Source organism: Aspergillus versicolor (genome assembly GCF_001890125.1).
Source record: "Aspergillus versicolor CBS 583.65 unplaced genomic scaffold ASPVEscaffold_4, whole genome shotgun sequence".
In the NCBI taxonomy this organism is placed as follows: Eukaryota; Fungi; Ascomycota; class Eurotiomycetes; order Eurotiales; family Aspergillaceae; genus Aspergillus; species Aspergillus versicolor.
Window position 1 is genome coordinate 509,808 of NW_024467527.1, and position 15,538 is coordinate 525,345.

Sequence of the window (15,538 nt, forward strand, 5' to 3'; positions counted from 1 at the left end):
GTCAGTCAATGGACAGCCTTGCGTGGTTCACCGACAGTCGGAAATTCTGGCTATAATAAGATAATCATACAACTCAGCCTTGTATTAATTAGTTACGGTAAGTTATAATAAAGGTATTATCATCTTTAGCTGCAGCTGGTGATATCCATGTCAACATGCCCGATATTCCACCGTCCAGTGTACATTTAGCCCTAACCCTTTACAACGTTCAGAGCACCAATCGAAAAGAAGGCTCTCGGTCGTCCCTATATCCAATATACTGGTCATACTTCCCATCCTGCTTGTCCTTGTTAATCTTCCACACATGCACCACATTGAGGAAGACACTACACAATCAGCCCAACCCCAGATTTAGCAGGGAGGTGTTAACTCACGATATCCACGCATAGCAAAGAACCCCCAGTATAATCGTATGACTCTTAACATATCCCGGCTTCTCAACATTCGGATACAGAAACGCCGCAACAATCCCCCCGCAGTTCGCCATGCACACTTGCAGCGCACCCGCCGTGGCGCGCTTATAGTGTCCCGCGCTGTTATTCAGTATCCAGACCAGCAGCGGCGGAACAGAGCCGTAGATCCCCGATGCCATTAAGAAAGTCAGCCCGTATTTCGTCACGTTGCTGGAGACGCGCGCGATGAGGACGTAGCCGATTATTGCGAGCGGGAGGGAAATCAGGATGAGTATTCCCCTGATGCGTAGTCTGTCTGATATAAACGATACTATCACACCGACTATTGATGCCACGGCGTAGGGGGGGACGGAGAGCAGCTGTGCCTCGTTTGCAGTGTAGCCCAGGGACTGGATGATTGAGGGCAGGAACAGACTAAAAGAGAACAGCGCACAGCAGATGGAGAAATACACCGTCCCTGTGAAAAGAAGCTGCAGGGAGAGAATCCCTCTGCGGACTTCAGACCAGCGGAATCGTTCTTCTTGTTCAGACTGGTGCGATTCCTTCAGCCGGACCTGAGCAAATTCCCGTTCTTCAGCGGTTAAGAATGATGCAGTCGCCACGGAATTCGGCAGGAGGAAGTATGCCCCGGCTGCAATTACACAGGTGATGACTCCCTCAATGATGAAAATCCATCGCCAGCTCCCGTATACAGTTGACGTCGCAGGGATCGCTGAAAGGCCTCGCGCGAGGAGACCCCCAAAGGCGCCGGATAGAGATGCGCTTGAGTAGAATATCCCCACGCGCAGGGCTAGCTCTTCACGGGTGTATATCGTGGACAGAAATAACAGCGAGCCCGGGTATAGACCGCCCTCTGCTGTTCCGAGTAAGGCGCGGACAACGACGAACTGGGCATATGTCTTGACGAAGCCAATACACATCACGATGATGCCTGTGAGGAATACCAAGAAGGGAAGCCAGAACTTGGGCGTCATTCGTCTGAGAACGAGGTTTGAGGGGAGCTCTGAGACGACGTAGAAGACGAAGAAGACAGCGAGGGCATTTGCGTATTGGTGATTTGTTAGACTGAGGTCGTCTTCAAGGCCTAGGATCTTTGCATTGCCGACGTTGGATCGGTCGACGAAGTTTGCTAGGTATAGGAGGGCCAGTGGCGGGAGTATCCTTGGCTGTTAGATAGACATTATCTCGTTATAGGTTGACGTACCTGGTGTCCAGCTTCCACAAGAGTCTCCGTCGTAGTCCTTTTGTGTCCGCATTATGGACATCTCCAACCTGGAAGGTGTCCGATATGAGTTCAAGCTTTTCCACCATTGTTAATAGACATGGACGATTTGTCTACCGGGAACAACCATTTATAATCCTTGTGGCCTAGCACGCAATAATAGTGCCGCTGGAGTCATATTCGGCTCTAAGTTCTCGGTAACCAGTAGAGTCTGAAGGATTTGGAGTAGAAATTATGCCATATCTCCAAATACTCGAGTGCTCTTTTAAGAACTGTCGTTTAAGTTTCCAGAGCATCACACTGGTTAAACAGGTTCCTGAGCTTCAAGTCGTTTTGAATACGTGCATTATAATTACTAGTATAGGAAACCGTCTGGCTAAACCGAATCACCAACTGAGAAAAGTCCACGCGCCTACTGCGGTCACTACAGTCCACATCTGAGGACTAACAAGCACAGCAGCATCAGTCGGGGTAGCACTATCGTCACTCGAGTCCGCGCCATCCGTTGCCTCAGGTCCTGTTGAGGTTGTAGTTGTAGATGCAGTTGTAGTTGTTGTAGTAGAAGCTGTCCTAGTTGTAGTCTCCCTCGCAAGTGCAAACGAGGCACTCAAATACCACGGCGCATCAGCCCTAGGCAAATCCCCGCGCGAAAGATTATCCTCGTAAATACCCATCCGGAGCGACATTTCTTCATACGGAAGCCTGTATCTATCATCGTCATCCGGTTTCGAGAGATCCCAGACTATTCTATTAGCAGACAGCTTTTATCATACATTGGTAGATTTGAACGTACCGTAACTGGTTGATCCGCTGGAGATATTCACATCGAGCTTGTCGCATTGCGTGTTTATTAACCATCCATCACAGCTCGTTGTGTTTGGGAGGATCTGGGAGATCCTGTTAACCCATCCAAATAGCTCGATGGCCAGAGGCCCTGCTTCAGGAGGCGGAGGGGTCCAGCGAACAGTGTACGGCTGGCCTACGGTGATGGTTTCTCCGCTGGAGGGGCGAAGAATGCCCGCGGTGGGGGTTGCAGGTGCTGTGGTTATTGTCTCGGATGTCTGCTGAGCTATAGCAGACGCAAGAAGAATAAGATAGACGATCTTCTTCATCGTGGGAATCGATGTTTCACAAACTGAAAGCGGCCTGGTTACTCCTTTATAGGCCTTCGCTGGGGTTCAGCCTTGTCACGGCCAAGATTGAATACGGACGCCTCGTCTTGGTTTGTCCGAATATGGCTTCATTCTTGACTGCCAAGCGACTTTCATGGATTGCCGAGATCAGCTAAATATAATCCGTGCCTTCACTGCCGAGGTTCATTATCAGGAGCTCTGTATACATTAAACTGGATAGATTGATCAGATAACATGATATCTGATCCCTTCGCCTCCGTTCATTGGCCAAATCACCCCACCCCCTCCAGATTGATTATTTCCTCTTTGGGCATTCTGGCGGTGGTCTCGATGCCATTCGCTGTCTGCTTTCACTATACTTAAGAAAATAAACATATATTAGGTCTAAATATTGAGTCTGATGATTAAATATTTATATATATAAGGGACAGCCCTAACTGGACACGAAGTGAACATCTTCAACCTAGAAGCATACAATCACATCAACCCCTCAAAGTCAGCCCTAATTGACGAGCAAATCTCTTCAACAAGTTTACTCTCCTCCTCAATCGGAACTCCCAAAGCCCCAGCCTGCCATCCAACAGAACAAACCAAACTCCCCCCTTTGAGACTCACAATATCAAACGCCAGCGGCGACCCCGTCGCATCAGCCGGAGTTGCAAAGATAACCTTGCTAATCCAAGCCCCCTTCTCAGAGCCCCCATCAAACGCCAGCAAGTTACTCACCCGGTACGAACAGTCCCTCCGCTCGCCCATCTTCTTCGCCGTCCAGCCCCTGATACTCGGCGCATACCTCAGCAACCCAATAGCCTGGTCCTGAAGTCTCGTCGCAGACTCCGCCAGACTCTTCGTCATCAGACTCGCCTCTTCCCAGTTCTCATGAGATAATGTACCCTGCTTATCCCCATCCAGCTGCACACGCGGATGCACACCATGGTCCCCATTCACATACAACCCCCACGTATACCCAGGCACACCAATCGAGCCACGCATATCAATCGCAGTCCCCGAGACAAATTCCGTAATCCTGCCTTCTCCATTTGGTATGGCTCTGCTCAGCGCACGCACAATCATCTGGTGCATCGTGGCGGTGAGTTTCGACCCATGCGCTCTCGACATGGCCAGGGCATTCCGCACAAGCGGCTCCTCGATCTCAAGCAGGTGCAGTCTGCTGCTTTCCCTGTTGTCCGCGTCGAAGAACATAGCCGGTCCTGTCCATGTTCCTGGGGTTAGGGTGCTTGTTGAGGCGCGCAGGCCGAGGAGGTCGTTTAGGAATTTTGGGAGGCATGCTGCGAGGAGCGGGGCGAGGAGGTAGGACCAGGAGATGGGGAGGCGAGATGGGGTGTCGAATGGGGGTGGGAGGGTTTTTGTTGGTGATGTTACTATGAATGAGGGTTTCTCGGCTGTGTCTGTGTTTATGGCGGGTTGGTTGTTCCACGCGTTCAGGAATGAGCGGTGGAAGGCTAGCCCCGACATGCCGTCGCCTAGGGCGTGGGAGAAGGCGAAGGCGATGAAGCAGCGGGTTGTTTTAAGGCTTCCTGGGGCGAGAGGGAGGACGACGATGCGCCAGGGCGGGATATCGGCTGGCCAGGGGCGGTCGAGGACTGGGAGGAGGAATCTCTCTATGGCTTTTGTTTCGGATACATTGTCTTGGCCGTCTTCCTTCCAAGTGTTGTGGACTGAAATGTGGTTGTTCAGGTCGAGGCTCGACACTGCTTCGAAGAATGGCTTCTCAGTGTGCTTGTCCTTGATTGTCACGCCCAGGTATGCATGTTCGAGGATGCAGTCCTTCAGGGGCTGAATGAAGGATTCTGCAGAACTTGCATCGACATCTTCGCCGGGAAGTTCATAGATTGCTCCAATGGCAAGGGCATTGTAGAACCCTAAGTCTTCGCGGCTAATTGTGCGACGCTCATTGGGGCCTGCTCTCGGTCAGTGTCATCATGCCACTATGTAACGACTACTCACTGGCAAATCTCATGAACATTTTGGCGTGAGTTTCCATATGGCAGCAGGAGAAAGCTTCCTAAATAGCATGGAATCAGGATCAGGATCCGGCCGATTGCAAAGGTGGATCTGATAGTGCGGCTGGTGATAAAATTATTTGTTGTGGTTCGGAGGAATCAACATCCGATGCAAGCATTTCCTATTTGGGACAGGTTGAGGCCGCTGAACCTGTTAACCACATAACTATCCTGTAGGATTAGTTAATCTATGTCAGTTTCTAACTTTGATAATCCACGATATAATAGCCCTATATATTTCTGTCGACCCTGACCATACACGGCAATAGATATATCTACTATCATGGCAATCTCATCGCCGAGTCGGATGGTTATCATGCCGTTTCTCGTTGATTGCTTTCCCACTCCCACCAAGGATATGGAGCACCGAGAAATCTTCTTCTTGTCCGGCGTTTTCCACTTCGGCCCGACATGATTCATGCGATTGGCACAGTTCTCCACTAGAATGAGTAATTATTGTTTCACCCATAGAGGCCTTGAATGCCAGGGCTAGTCTTCTGGCACGAGCTTTTTCCATTCTCGCCCGTAATATCACTTCCACTAGACGCATGATCCCAGCGGGCAATGTCCTGTCCTTGTTGGAATCTCTGGTCTTTATTCACTATATTCTATGCATTTCTTTAATGATAGTCAATTTCTTTCTAATCAGCCAATTGTCTAGAGTTTCTCGCTATCCTCTGTTGAATATGAGCTGAAGATGGTTTTCTCTTCTCGTTGTAGATTAAGCTTTGTCTCTTTTTTAGTAGACAAGTAATGAATAGGCTCGATTGATAAGGCAATGGAAATAAGACATGAAACGAAAGACATAAGATGAGATTAAATAAGCGAATATAAAGGAACAAGGAGGTGGACAATGCAACTAGGTAATAATTAAATGCACCAAGAGTCAATAGAGCTACATGCAAAACACGCCACCTTGATATTAGGCATTACTAGATCAATGCTAGAAACACACCCCTGACTCCCCCGACTCACCATGTGCCTGCTCATCAGCAGATCCTTGCTCTTCGCTGTTTTCTCCATTCAACACTTGCGATACCTCGTTGGTCTCGCAGGGAAGGTGGTTCAATACAAACTCTGCTTCATAAGAACTCAGAACACAGTCCTCGGCCTCCATTTGGGCCTGGGATAGCTTCTTGGTCACCTGTAGCAAGAGAATGGAGTAGTCCATCTTGTCGACGAACAAGGAGCGGGCGATGGGTGACGCACTCATACTGCTGTAGCTTCGTTTAGTAGTGTAGTGAAATGGGTGATATAGGAACTCCAGCCGGAGGAGAGAGGCAGTTTTATGTCCATATTGGATAAAGAATGACCGCTTTGCCTGGACAATGGCTCATCTTCATATCTGTCTTTGTGGGCTAACAAGGCTCAACTCAGGTTCTCATTATTCGCAAGCCAGCTTGCTCGCTGAGCATTGATACGTATTGGAGATTGAATCAACTCAACAGTGATACTCATGCTTTCAGTCTTCAGCGGCAGTCCTGACAAATCGACGCGAAAGCTGGATACCCTACAGAAATCTAGCCTTCCATGTTTTGGAATGGCATCGGGTTTCAGCATCCGATCGCAGCTATAAAACCCCGACGGCTTTAATATGTGGTCAGGGTGTGAAGTAGGCTCTCTTCAGCAATGTCCTTTCTACTTGGGACGAGCAGTATAATTAAACGACGACAAAACATTCTTGTAAATTAGCCAGGCAGCCGCTAGATCAGGAGCCCGAATGTGGTTTCCTGTGTCCAGGATACCCAAGCCGTCATTAACCAGAGCCAGCCCGGAGTTTGACGCCCACCACACTTTGCCGTCTAGCTGCCCGAGCAGGAATCCCCATTGCACGAGAATGAGGAGTGCAAGTGCCTCCTTTTGTCGTAAGTATTTTACAAAATCCCTCTCGACAATAGCAAGCCAGGTCAAGACAGACCCTGAATCTTGATGCCCGCGGTACCGCTGCCAGCACAGCTTGAGTTGGGACATTGCAGTTTCTATAATTTGGAATTTCTCCGAGTGGCCGCTGTTCTCTAGGCGATTTAGATCGTGTAAACGGCGGAAGACTACGGTGCCTTCTTCGTCAAGTTCGTTGCTAGATCCTGCCCAGTAGTCATCCCCTGCCGGAAATGTTCGCCGTAGGGCCGGACCGAACAGTTTGGTAATCTCCGTCGTTCCCTGGACAAGTTCGAAAAGTACAAAGATGGATTCGAGCCGACTTGAGCCATCAGATTCATGCACTGCATGATTCGTATGCGTAAGCTCGGGAACAACAATCCCATGGACGATGGTGAAGATCGAATATGCGAAAACAGCGGCGCAGTTTTCAGAAGACACATTGCGGATGGCGTGCTGGAACTCCTCTAGTGATCTTGTTTGAAATTCTACTGCGATGTTGACATACGCATCAGCTTTGTGAGGGTCTTTTGAAATGGCTGTGTGCAGAGCCGCGACGGATAAAAGGCCATCCAAGAGGAAAGCAAAGTCAAGAGCGAGCTGAGGTATACGAATCTGCCAAGCAAGGCTGTCTGATGGCGTCATGCCGATGCTTTTGTAAGTATCAGACGAGAATTTGTGCATCAGCTCTAATAAAAGCGCATTGGAGGGATCTAAGACCGGCAGGCTATGAGAGACAGGTGATTTTGGACTTGTCGCAGCCTGTGGCTGTGGTTGTGGCGAATCGTGACTTGGTCGGGAAGAGGTCGCGCCTGTTGGGGGGGTAGTACTAGTGTTGTGGTAGATGCACTCGACCTTGCGAAAGGCGCAGCTGCCACAGGGCGGGCCATTTTCGTCACACTGCAAGTATCGTTAGACCGACAAGGATCCTGATCTTGCACACTTTCCCGGGAGATCAGTGTGCTGAAATAGATACCAGGATCAGGGAGAGATTCGGCAAGAGGCACATACCTTGACTCGACGTTTCTTACACTCCAGACAACCCAAGCGGGATTTTTTGTGTGTTCGCAGAGGCGGCATAGGGAGTTACTGGACTGCTCGTTGGGGGTTGCAAGTTGTTTAATAGCATAGCGAGGGAAGGAACGGAGTATGTCCGGCTGCCAAGCACTAACGGAGCACCTTCTTCCGGCCCCGAGCCAATCATATAAAGCAATAAACTAGTAAGTCTCCAAATCGGGAATAATCTTAGTATGATACACAAGTGGCCTGCCCTCCGCTATGTTCTGAGAGGCAGGGGTAGTAAAGCTCGAGAAGAGAAGACTATATAAATAAAAAAAGAGCTAATCAGACCTGTAAACCTTGGCAGATCTATATATAAGCAGAAAAAAGAAATTCCAGGACCGAAGTCAGTATGCAATATAAAACACCCGCGTATAAAACAAGATATCTGCGATGGAGAAAAATGTAAATTTCGTTTATAACGATAATAGTACTCTTTCTCAATCAAGCAGCGTTCTTTATAATGAACCGACATGACCAGAAAGGGTGAAACACCGTGAGCCCTACGACGGCCAGCGCAACCATCCTACAAAAGTCAGCTTCAGCAGCTCGAGAAGGAAGACCAAAAGGCAACTCACATCCCATCTAGCAGAAGGAATTCCAGCTCGTTTTGCATGAGCGGATTGCCCCAGCCACCCGCCATTTCTGGCAGTCTAACCAGAACAGTCAGTGATTTGTCGGCAAGAAGATCAGAGCAGCATAGAGGAATTCTAAATACACACCTGTAGATGCACCGAATCAGAACAGTCACATAGGCCCAGACCTCCGCTGCACAAAAGAGATAGAAGCCTCCTCTTCCACCCCCTCCGGCACCCCATTTCTCCCCACTCGCCTTGTTCCGCCGAGCTCTATACACGAAATCAACGGCCAGAACACCGCAGATTGCCATTGTCCCAATTTGAAATGCGATTCCTGCAATCATGATACTGTTTCCCGTATTCAGCAAGTCCGGCTTCCCATCCCCTGCCGCGCCTGCAACACCACCGCCCGCGGCCTGAAGAATAATCGACCCAATATCGCACCCGATGAATACCCAGGGGTAGAGGTTGGGCCGGAGCCTTGAAGATTCAGGGCCAACATACAGCACAATATGCTTTAGCGACCAGTAGATCCCTGCTGCAACAAAGGACGGCGCAAGAATCAAGCACACAATCTGTTTTTGGAAGGCATCACTGTTCCAGACATTATTATGCATTCCAATTCGGAACGCATATCCAATCATCTCCATCAGTGATCCGACTGCAAGGGCGATCCCGAACGTCCAGCTGCGGGCTTTCAGGCCGACGACAATGTGGTAGACTCCGCAGATGCCAAATATTGCAGCAAGGGCGGCATTTGCCGATAGATTCGGGATGTACCCATATGTTGTTGCGGAGACAGGACACTCGGGGGTGACCGCGGTGCAATTTGTTGTGTCGAAATCAGGCATTGTATTTGATGTGGGCGAGTAGAATGTGCAATCCGAAGACAGCTGGCTTTTTATAATCCCGACTGTACATCCCTTTTTCTTTTTCTTTTGCCTTGATCTTTGCATCATTTTCGGCTGTGCCCTAGTTCGGTTTCGGTTTCGGACTCGGACTCGGTTTCGCATTCGCTCTCGTATTCGGATCCAGAAGCCCTACTAGTAATAATATTGTCGATGATCAGAGCAGGCAACATCGGATTCCGCTTTCTTCTGTTGCTTCCAGAGTCTTCCATGGCCGATTCACAGGTTCTGCTGCTCTCGCTGTGGACTGGATGTCGACGATCGGTTCAACTAGTGCTGCTAGTCCTTTATTGATCAAGTTCAGTATGCTTTAGACTTGTAGGCCATCAAGTAAGTACCTTCGCGATGTTCATATAGCTCTTCACAGCGAGTCGCTGAAATTCTTCAATTCCATCCTATAAGCGTAGGCTAGCACTAAGTTAAGTCCAATGCAGATATGCCCTGATCAGAAAAATACATATTAGTTAGTCGCCAACTCTTGGGATGTCAACCGTCAAGGGTGAGGTTCAGCCCAAGGCTCACTGGATGTCTCGATTGATAGGCTAGAATTTCAAAAGTGCCCTTCCGCGTTCTGTTCCCTTCTACCGACAGTATCAACACTTCATTCCAGAAACGTGCTGAAGCCTTGGTCAGGATTTTCTTCAAAGGATTTCCAATGTCGCTGGATAAAGGCCTTCAACTCAGCAAAAAATTCCTCAGTTGGATTCAAATCCGGCGAGTATGGAGGCAGGTACACGAGCTTGACACCTGCCTCTAAACACATTTGTTCAATATGCTGGGAACGGTGAAAGGAAGCATTGTCCATGGCAATAACAGCTTTTTCGCCTGGAAATGGGTTGGTATAGCGGAGTAGTTCATCTATAAAGTCCTTAAGACGCGTCCGTCGAGCCTTGATAGACACAGGATAAAGCAATCTCGTCCTGTATATATACTAGGAGAATCTGGTACTGTTAGTCATGATAGAATTTAGTAACTTAAGATAGCGTGGTCCCACGAGGAGACTAACCCGTCTTCCGAAAGCCTATCTATTTATTATACCCAGATTCATCCACATAAACAAGCTGATAAGAAGAAAAGTCAGATGTAAAACAAAAGTAAGTATCACGTAGGTCTGCATTGCACTCTTTAGCTTTTTATTTAGTAGTCTTCTTTGACCAACCTTCACGTTTAAGCCCGTGATAAATGCTGGATTTCGTGAACAGCTCGTGAAACTCATTATATAGGAATATTATCATCTCATCTAGGTATAACTGGGGTTTCTCGAGTAAGTGATCGCAAAGTACTTGAACCATGAGCAGTATAAGCCTCCGTGGTCTACCACCTTTATTTAGAGGTGCTATCACGCTGCCGAATAATCACACATTTAACCAATATTTTTAATGGTCCATCAGTAATAACCGGCTGCTTCTGCCATTTAGAAGGTATTAAGGTCACTGCTTACTATCATATCATAAGTTATTTGCCTGGTGGAGACGGCGAGCGGGGGTGCTATTTTGATGATCAACGTGATCTTCCGGGAGAATCAATCCTTGGTTAAGATAGCACGTAACATGGCATCATTAACTCAACTTATATCAGTTATATGTCTAATATAAATAATATACGGCCTCGGGAAACCATATAATTACGTTTACCAAACCATATATTAGGTAAAATAAAGTTTCCTAGTGACATTGGTTTTGACTTCCTCTGTATGCATGTGCAAGCTCCAACAACACCACTGCGTCATTTTCCAATCCACGCGAGAATGCGGGGAATGGAGATCAACATTTCGTCTGTCTAACATCATGCAATACCCAAGATACCAGTAGGCATCAAGCGGTCAAGTCGAGGGAAGTAGCCACTATTGGTCATTGTCACACAAAGACGGCAAAGACAGCGACAAAGACATTGAAATCTCTTTCAGCGTCGAATACTCGAGTTCCGGGGGTAACTCGGTGATTTGGAATGGGCTTCTACAGTGGCGGCGCGTGAATTTTCCGCATTGAGCCAAGGATGCAGACTGGAATCATATGAGACTGCATCGGTCGCGTCATTTCGTTTTCGACTGACTCCGCTGGTCCGAGATGAATGTGAAGATAAGATACTGCTGTAGAGATAGACACTTTCCGATATCTACCACGATAGCATTCTCTATCAGCTATCAACCCGTCCGTCACAGACGTTGGCGATAATGCCTATCTTATTGCCATCTTATTGATCCTTCAATGCTGAGGGAAGTGAGGGAATTGGACGGACTTCCCTCGGGAAAGCAATTCGACATACGTCACAGCGTCCAACGTCGGAACAGCCAGCCAATATCAGGCCAGCCAGCGCACAATCCACCCCACTGCTGCAGGTATGAAACCCGCGGGGTTCTGGCACCAGTCAAAAGTGCAGAACACTGGAGCGAACCAGAGCCAACTCGGTCTAGACTGAGGATTCGCCTTCCCGAAGCAGGCAAGTCGGGAGAAGTCGGGGCCTGCTGCGGGATAAGGAAAGAACCGGATGATATCACCGCTGCATGGAACAGAGTCCTCCGTATACTCTATAAATACCTCGTGTCTCGTTACTGAAAAGGTCACAGTCAATCAAACAAAGTCAAACAAACGGACTATTCTATCAAAGTCATCATGTCTACTGCCACTCTTCCCGTCCTCACCAAGACTCCTTTCTCCCAATGTATGTTCTCTCCATACTCTATACTCTTTACATACTAACGTCTCCAGCACACACCATGTCCAACCGCCAGTACGGAACAGTCAAGTGGTACAACGACGAGCAGGGCTTCGGCTTCATCACCTCGGACTTTGGCGGCGAGCTCATCCTGCGCCACCAGTCAATAGCCGACGCCTCCTCGCTCAAGGAGGGCATGAAGGTCTCCTACGAGGCCATCCAGGGCCCCATCCTCCTCATGGCCGACCAAGTGCAGCTGGAGGAATAAACAAAAAAAAAAAAAAAAAAAAAGGGAGAAGAACAAGAGAAGACAAGTAACGACCACACCGACTGAGCGAATGCCTTTTTATAACGATTTTTGATACCACACCTGCTCTACTTCTACCGCTCAATTTTACAATCAGAGGAACTACGATATTCTTCTCAAACTATATTCTTTATCTTGTATTTTTATCCGTAGATTTCAGCTTATCTTGGTACCTTCTGGGGCGTAGACGATAAGAGCTGTGTCTACAGCACCAGCATCCCCACCGCAGCCGCCCCAATAAGCACCACTGTCCCTACAGCCAGCTTGTCCGCTGCATCAGTCGGACTCGGACTCGGCGCAGTCGAACCCGTAGGCTCACTCTCATTCTCATCAGCAGAAGTCTCCGCCGAACTCGGACTCGAAGTCGAAGTCGTCTCCGCCCCAGAAACCCACGGCGTCGTCGGCTTCGAATCCTACATTCAATTAACCTTGATACCAGAATGAAGTCTAGAAAGGTAGACATACCACAATATCACAGCAATCGTCTCCCGCACAAACATGCCCATCCTCGCAGCACGTCATCTCCGACGCATCGTAGCACTGGTTTGCTGGGAATTCCCCAGAGCACCAGTGGATATCCTTGCCGCCTTGTGAGCAGCACTCCTCGCCTGTCATGGTTGCGTCGCAGAAGACAGCGTCTGAATTGTCTTCGTCTTCATCATCATCTTCATCAGAGGTTGTTTGAGAAACGACCCCGTCTTTACCTTCTTTCCCGGGTCCCTATAGCCGTGTCTTGTTAATACTAGTACAGTACAGTATACAATGGATAGGGTAAGTAGACAAGACATACATCTTCACAACACGAGTCATCACGACCAACACACATCCCCCCGCCCTTGCAGCACTGCTCGCCATCATCTGGGTTAAAGCACCCGGCGTCGTCGCAGAGGACGTAGCCCAGCCCGAAACACTCGCCGCAGGTATCGCTGGCCGTGCACGCGCTGGAATTGTCGAAGAGCCGGCGCGGGGTTAATTCGCTGGTATATGCGATTGGATATCCTGGGAGGAGTTTGTGGGATTGTGCGGAGGCTAATGTGCTGAAGAACAGAAGGAGGGTTATGCGTGGCATTTTGGAGGTATACATACTAGCTTAGCTTTGTTGTGGAGAGCGCGAAGCTTTACTTAATTTTATTTTCCCTTTTTTTTTTCCTTTACTTCCGGGAGAGTTACATCTTTTAAAAAAGCTACTCCGTGGAGAAGCACATGCTCACAGCCAGCTCAAAAATTACTAGCCCAATGCACAGCAAGAGTAAAGAGGCTGAAGTCAATACGAGGTCCTGCATAAAAGACCAAAATGCACCAATGGGGGCTCAAGCTTAGATGAGTTTATCAACGCTTGCCTGGACTATAAATAAGCGGACCAGTAGAGCTGCGTCTATCTCTGCCGTGTTTGATTAGCTCTCGTATTCATCTTTTAGCGGGCCAGTCGAGTTGTCAGGTTTGTTCTGGGGTTGGACGACAGTGCACGGACTTGATGTTAGTGAGTCTGGGCAGAGGTGGTTTTTGTTTGTGCTTGTTTTGTGCAGTGAAAGGTTCAGATGTTGGGCTGCAGTGGTTAAGCCCAAATCAGTAATATTAAACATTTCACTGCATTGAGGGTCTGGAGAAGAAGAGAGGTCCAGATGAGGCTTCATCTCAAACTGTTGAAATCCATGTGAATGCCTTAATGCCTTATTCCTCAGGCACAAAGTGGCAACCCGTGACCTCAAATTTCCCAATCTGGAACCCATCAGACAGCCAGCCCGCGACAACCTCAAGCTTCCACCAAACACCTCCAGCCAGTCCCTCCATCACATAATTCAAAATGGGTGGCGATCTGAACTTGAAGAAGTAAGTCTCATCCCCCCCCAAAACCATCAATAAAACAGCCAGAAACTAACCACTGTATCTCACAGATCATGGCACCCCTCCCTCCTCCGAAACCAAGAGCGCGTCTGGTCCGAAGAAAAACGCGCCCTGGACGAACGCAAGAAAGTCGACCAGCTGCGCCGCGAGCGCGATGAGGAGCGCCAGATCCAAGAACTGCAGCGCCTGCAGGAGAGCGCGGGCGGGTCGCGCCAGCACAGCCGCGTCGACTGGATGTACCAGGAGCCGTCGGGCGCGTCGGGCCACGTCGCGGAGGAAATGGAGGGGTATTTGCTGGGGAAGCGCCGCATTGATGGGATTTTGCTGAAGAATGATGAGAGTAAGAAGTTGGAGAAGGGGGCGGGGGTTGGAGCTGGGGCTGGAGCTGGGGCGCTTCCGCCTGTTGTGCATAATACGCGCGATACGATGGTCAAGGTCATGTCGGATCCGTTGCTGGAGATTAAGAAGCGAGAGCAGGCGGCGTATGAGACTATGGTTAAGGAGTCTGTGAGGAAGCGGGAGAGGGAGGAGGGGAGAGAGCGGCATAGAGATCGGGATCGCGAGCGCAGCCATCGTCGCAGGCGAGATAGTGGGGAAGATTCACACTCTCATCGGCATGGTCACAGTCACAGTCACCGGCATCGACGCCGCTCGAGGTCGAGGTCGAGGTCTCCGCGGGAAGACCGGGATGATCGCCGCCGCAGAGACGACCGGAGGAGCCATCGGGATCGCGACGGTGATAGAGAGGACAGAGGGGAGAAGGTCTACCATTCGAGCAGCCGGCGGGACCGTGACGAGCGGTATGATCGATCTGCGCGCAGGTCTGCCTCTCCTCGATCAGATCGCCGCCGAGACGACAGAAGAGACCGTGACCGTGACCGTGACCGTGACCAGGACCAGGACTCTCGCAGAGACAGATACGGCCGGAACGGCGATCGAAGAGATAACCGTCCCCGGGACTCAGACTCATTCGGCCGGAATCGAGACCGGGCGCCGAATAATCATAGAAATGGACCCCGTCCAGACGCAGACCAGCACGCCCAGGACCTAGAGGAGCAGCGCAAGCGAAGACTCGCCGAGATGCAGTCCAACGCGCAGGACATGGAGCAGACCCGCCAGCAACGCATCGCCGAAGTCACGGAGATTGAAGAGAAACAGAGGGAGGAAGATGACAAGCAGCGGACAGACCGGGGTCAGTTCATGTCTGGTCTTCATCGGCAGCTCCAGGAGGATAGTTTGGATGAGCGCATTCGCCGGAGCCGTGGTGGGCTGGCCAAGGTTGGTGATGATGAGTGATTGCCCATGACTGTTATTATATTTCCATGTATTATCTTCCTTAATTAGACTGATACCTATTGCTATTGGCTCATTTACATCTGCTCCTACATAATATTCGGTCGTCCACATCGCTATTTACTTAAAATAAGAATGCCATGATGATCCATCAATGCTACTCAAGAGGTAACTAATAGCCCCTAGTCTAAAGCCAACATCGCTACAACAATGTGCAGGAATA

At 49.4% G+C, this 15,538-nt stretch overlaps 8 protein-coding genes across 8 annotated transcripts; 2 read left to right on the forward strand and 6 right to left on the reverse strand.

The window, feature by feature from the left end:
- Positions 1-81: 81 nt before the first annotated feature.
- On the reverse strand, positions 82-1,937 carry ASPVEDRAFT_620445 (uncharacterized protein). The gene is made up of 3 exons (XM_040815593.1): positions 1,618-1,937; positions 375-1,574; positions 82-326 (listed from the first exon to the last, which is right to left on the reverse strand). The coding sequence occupies exons 1-3, from the start codon at positions 1,722-1,724 to the stop codon at positions 209-211; spliced, it is 1,425 nt and encodes a 474-aa protein (XP_040666937.1). The 5' UTR covers positions 1,725-1,937; the 3' UTR covers positions 82-208.
- Positions 1,938-1,948: 11 nt separating this feature from the next.
- ASPVEDRAFT_40732 (uncharacterized protein) lies at positions 1,949-2,760 on the reverse strand. The gene is made up of 2 exons (XM_040812195.1): positions 2,429-2,760; positions 1,949-2,377 (listed from the first exon to the last, which is right to left on the reverse strand). Exons 1-2 carry the CDS (start codon positions 2,745-2,747, stop codon positions 2,022-2,024), a joined length of 675 nt encoding a protein of 224 aa, XP_040666938.1. The 5' UTR covers positions 2,748-2,760; the 3' UTR covers positions 1,949-2,021.
- Positions 2,761-3,245: 485 nt separating this feature from the next.
- ASPVEDRAFT_27859 (uncharacterized protein) lies at positions 3,246-4,755 on the reverse strand (the record flags this gene model as incomplete). The annotated part of the gene is made up of 2 exons (XM_040810056.1): positions 3,246-4,690; positions 4,737-4,755. 2 exons carry the CDS (start codon positions 4,753-4,755, stop codon positions 3,246-3,248), a joined length of 1,464 nt encoding a protein of 487 aa, XP_040666939.1.
- Positions 4,756-6,430: 1,675 nt separating this feature from the next.
- On the reverse strand, positions 6,431-7,750 carry ASPVEDRAFT_27861 (Zn(II)2Cys6 transcription factor; the record flags this gene model as incomplete). Its single annotated transcript, XM_040810057.1, has 2 exons — positions 6,431-7,570; positions 7,682-7,750. The coding sequence occupies 2 exons, from the start codon at positions 7,748-7,750 to the stop codon at positions 6,431-6,433; spliced, it is 1,209 nt and encodes a 402-aa protein (XP_040666940.1).
- Positions 7,751-8,031: 281 nt separating this feature from the next.
- On the reverse strand, positions 8,032-9,599 carry ASPVEDRAFT_40736 (RTA1 domain-containing protein). Its single transcript, XM_040812197.1, has 4 exons — positions 9,554-9,599; positions 8,452-9,494; positions 8,308-8,382; positions 8,032-8,255 (listed from the first exon to the last, which is right to left on the reverse strand). The coding sequence occupies exons 2-4, from the start codon at positions 9,156-9,158 to the stop codon at positions 8,174-8,176; spliced, it is 864 nt and encodes a 287-aa protein (XP_040666941.1). The 5' UTR covers positions 9,159-9,494; positions 9,554-9,599; the 3' UTR covers positions 8,032-8,173.
- Positions 9,600-11,827: 2,228 nt separating this feature from the next.
- Positions 11,828-12,138, forward strand: ASPVEDRAFT_82717 (cold-shock protein; the record flags this gene model as incomplete). Its single annotated transcript, XM_040817245.1, has 2 exons — positions 11,828-11,876; positions 11,924-12,138. The coding sequence occupies 2 exons, from the start codon at positions 11,828-11,830 to the stop codon at positions 12,136-12,138; spliced, it is 264 nt and encodes an 87-aa protein (XP_040666942.1).
- Positions 12,139-12,380: 242 nt separating this feature from the next.
- On the reverse strand, positions 12,381-13,246 carry ASPVEDRAFT_52188 (uncharacterized protein; the record flags this gene model as incomplete). Its single annotated transcript, XM_040814595.1, has 3 exons — positions 12,381-12,590; positions 12,643-12,897; positions 12,968-13,246. The coding sequence occupies 3 exons, from the start codon at positions 13,244-13,246 to the stop codon at positions 12,381-12,383; spliced, it is 744 nt and encodes a 247-aa protein (XP_040666943.1).
- A 735-nt stretch (positions 13,247-13,981) lies between these two features.
- On the forward strand, positions 13,982-15,318 carry cwc25 (U2-type spliceosomal complex subunit CWC25; the record flags this gene model as incomplete). Its single annotated transcript, XM_040814596.1, has 2 exons — positions 13,982-14,007; positions 14,073-15,318. 2 exons carry the CDS (start codon positions 13,982-13,984, stop codon positions 15,316-15,318), a joined length of 1,272 nt encoding a protein of 423 aa, XP_040666944.1.
- Between the last annotated feature and the right edge of the window lie 220 nt (positions 15,319-15,538).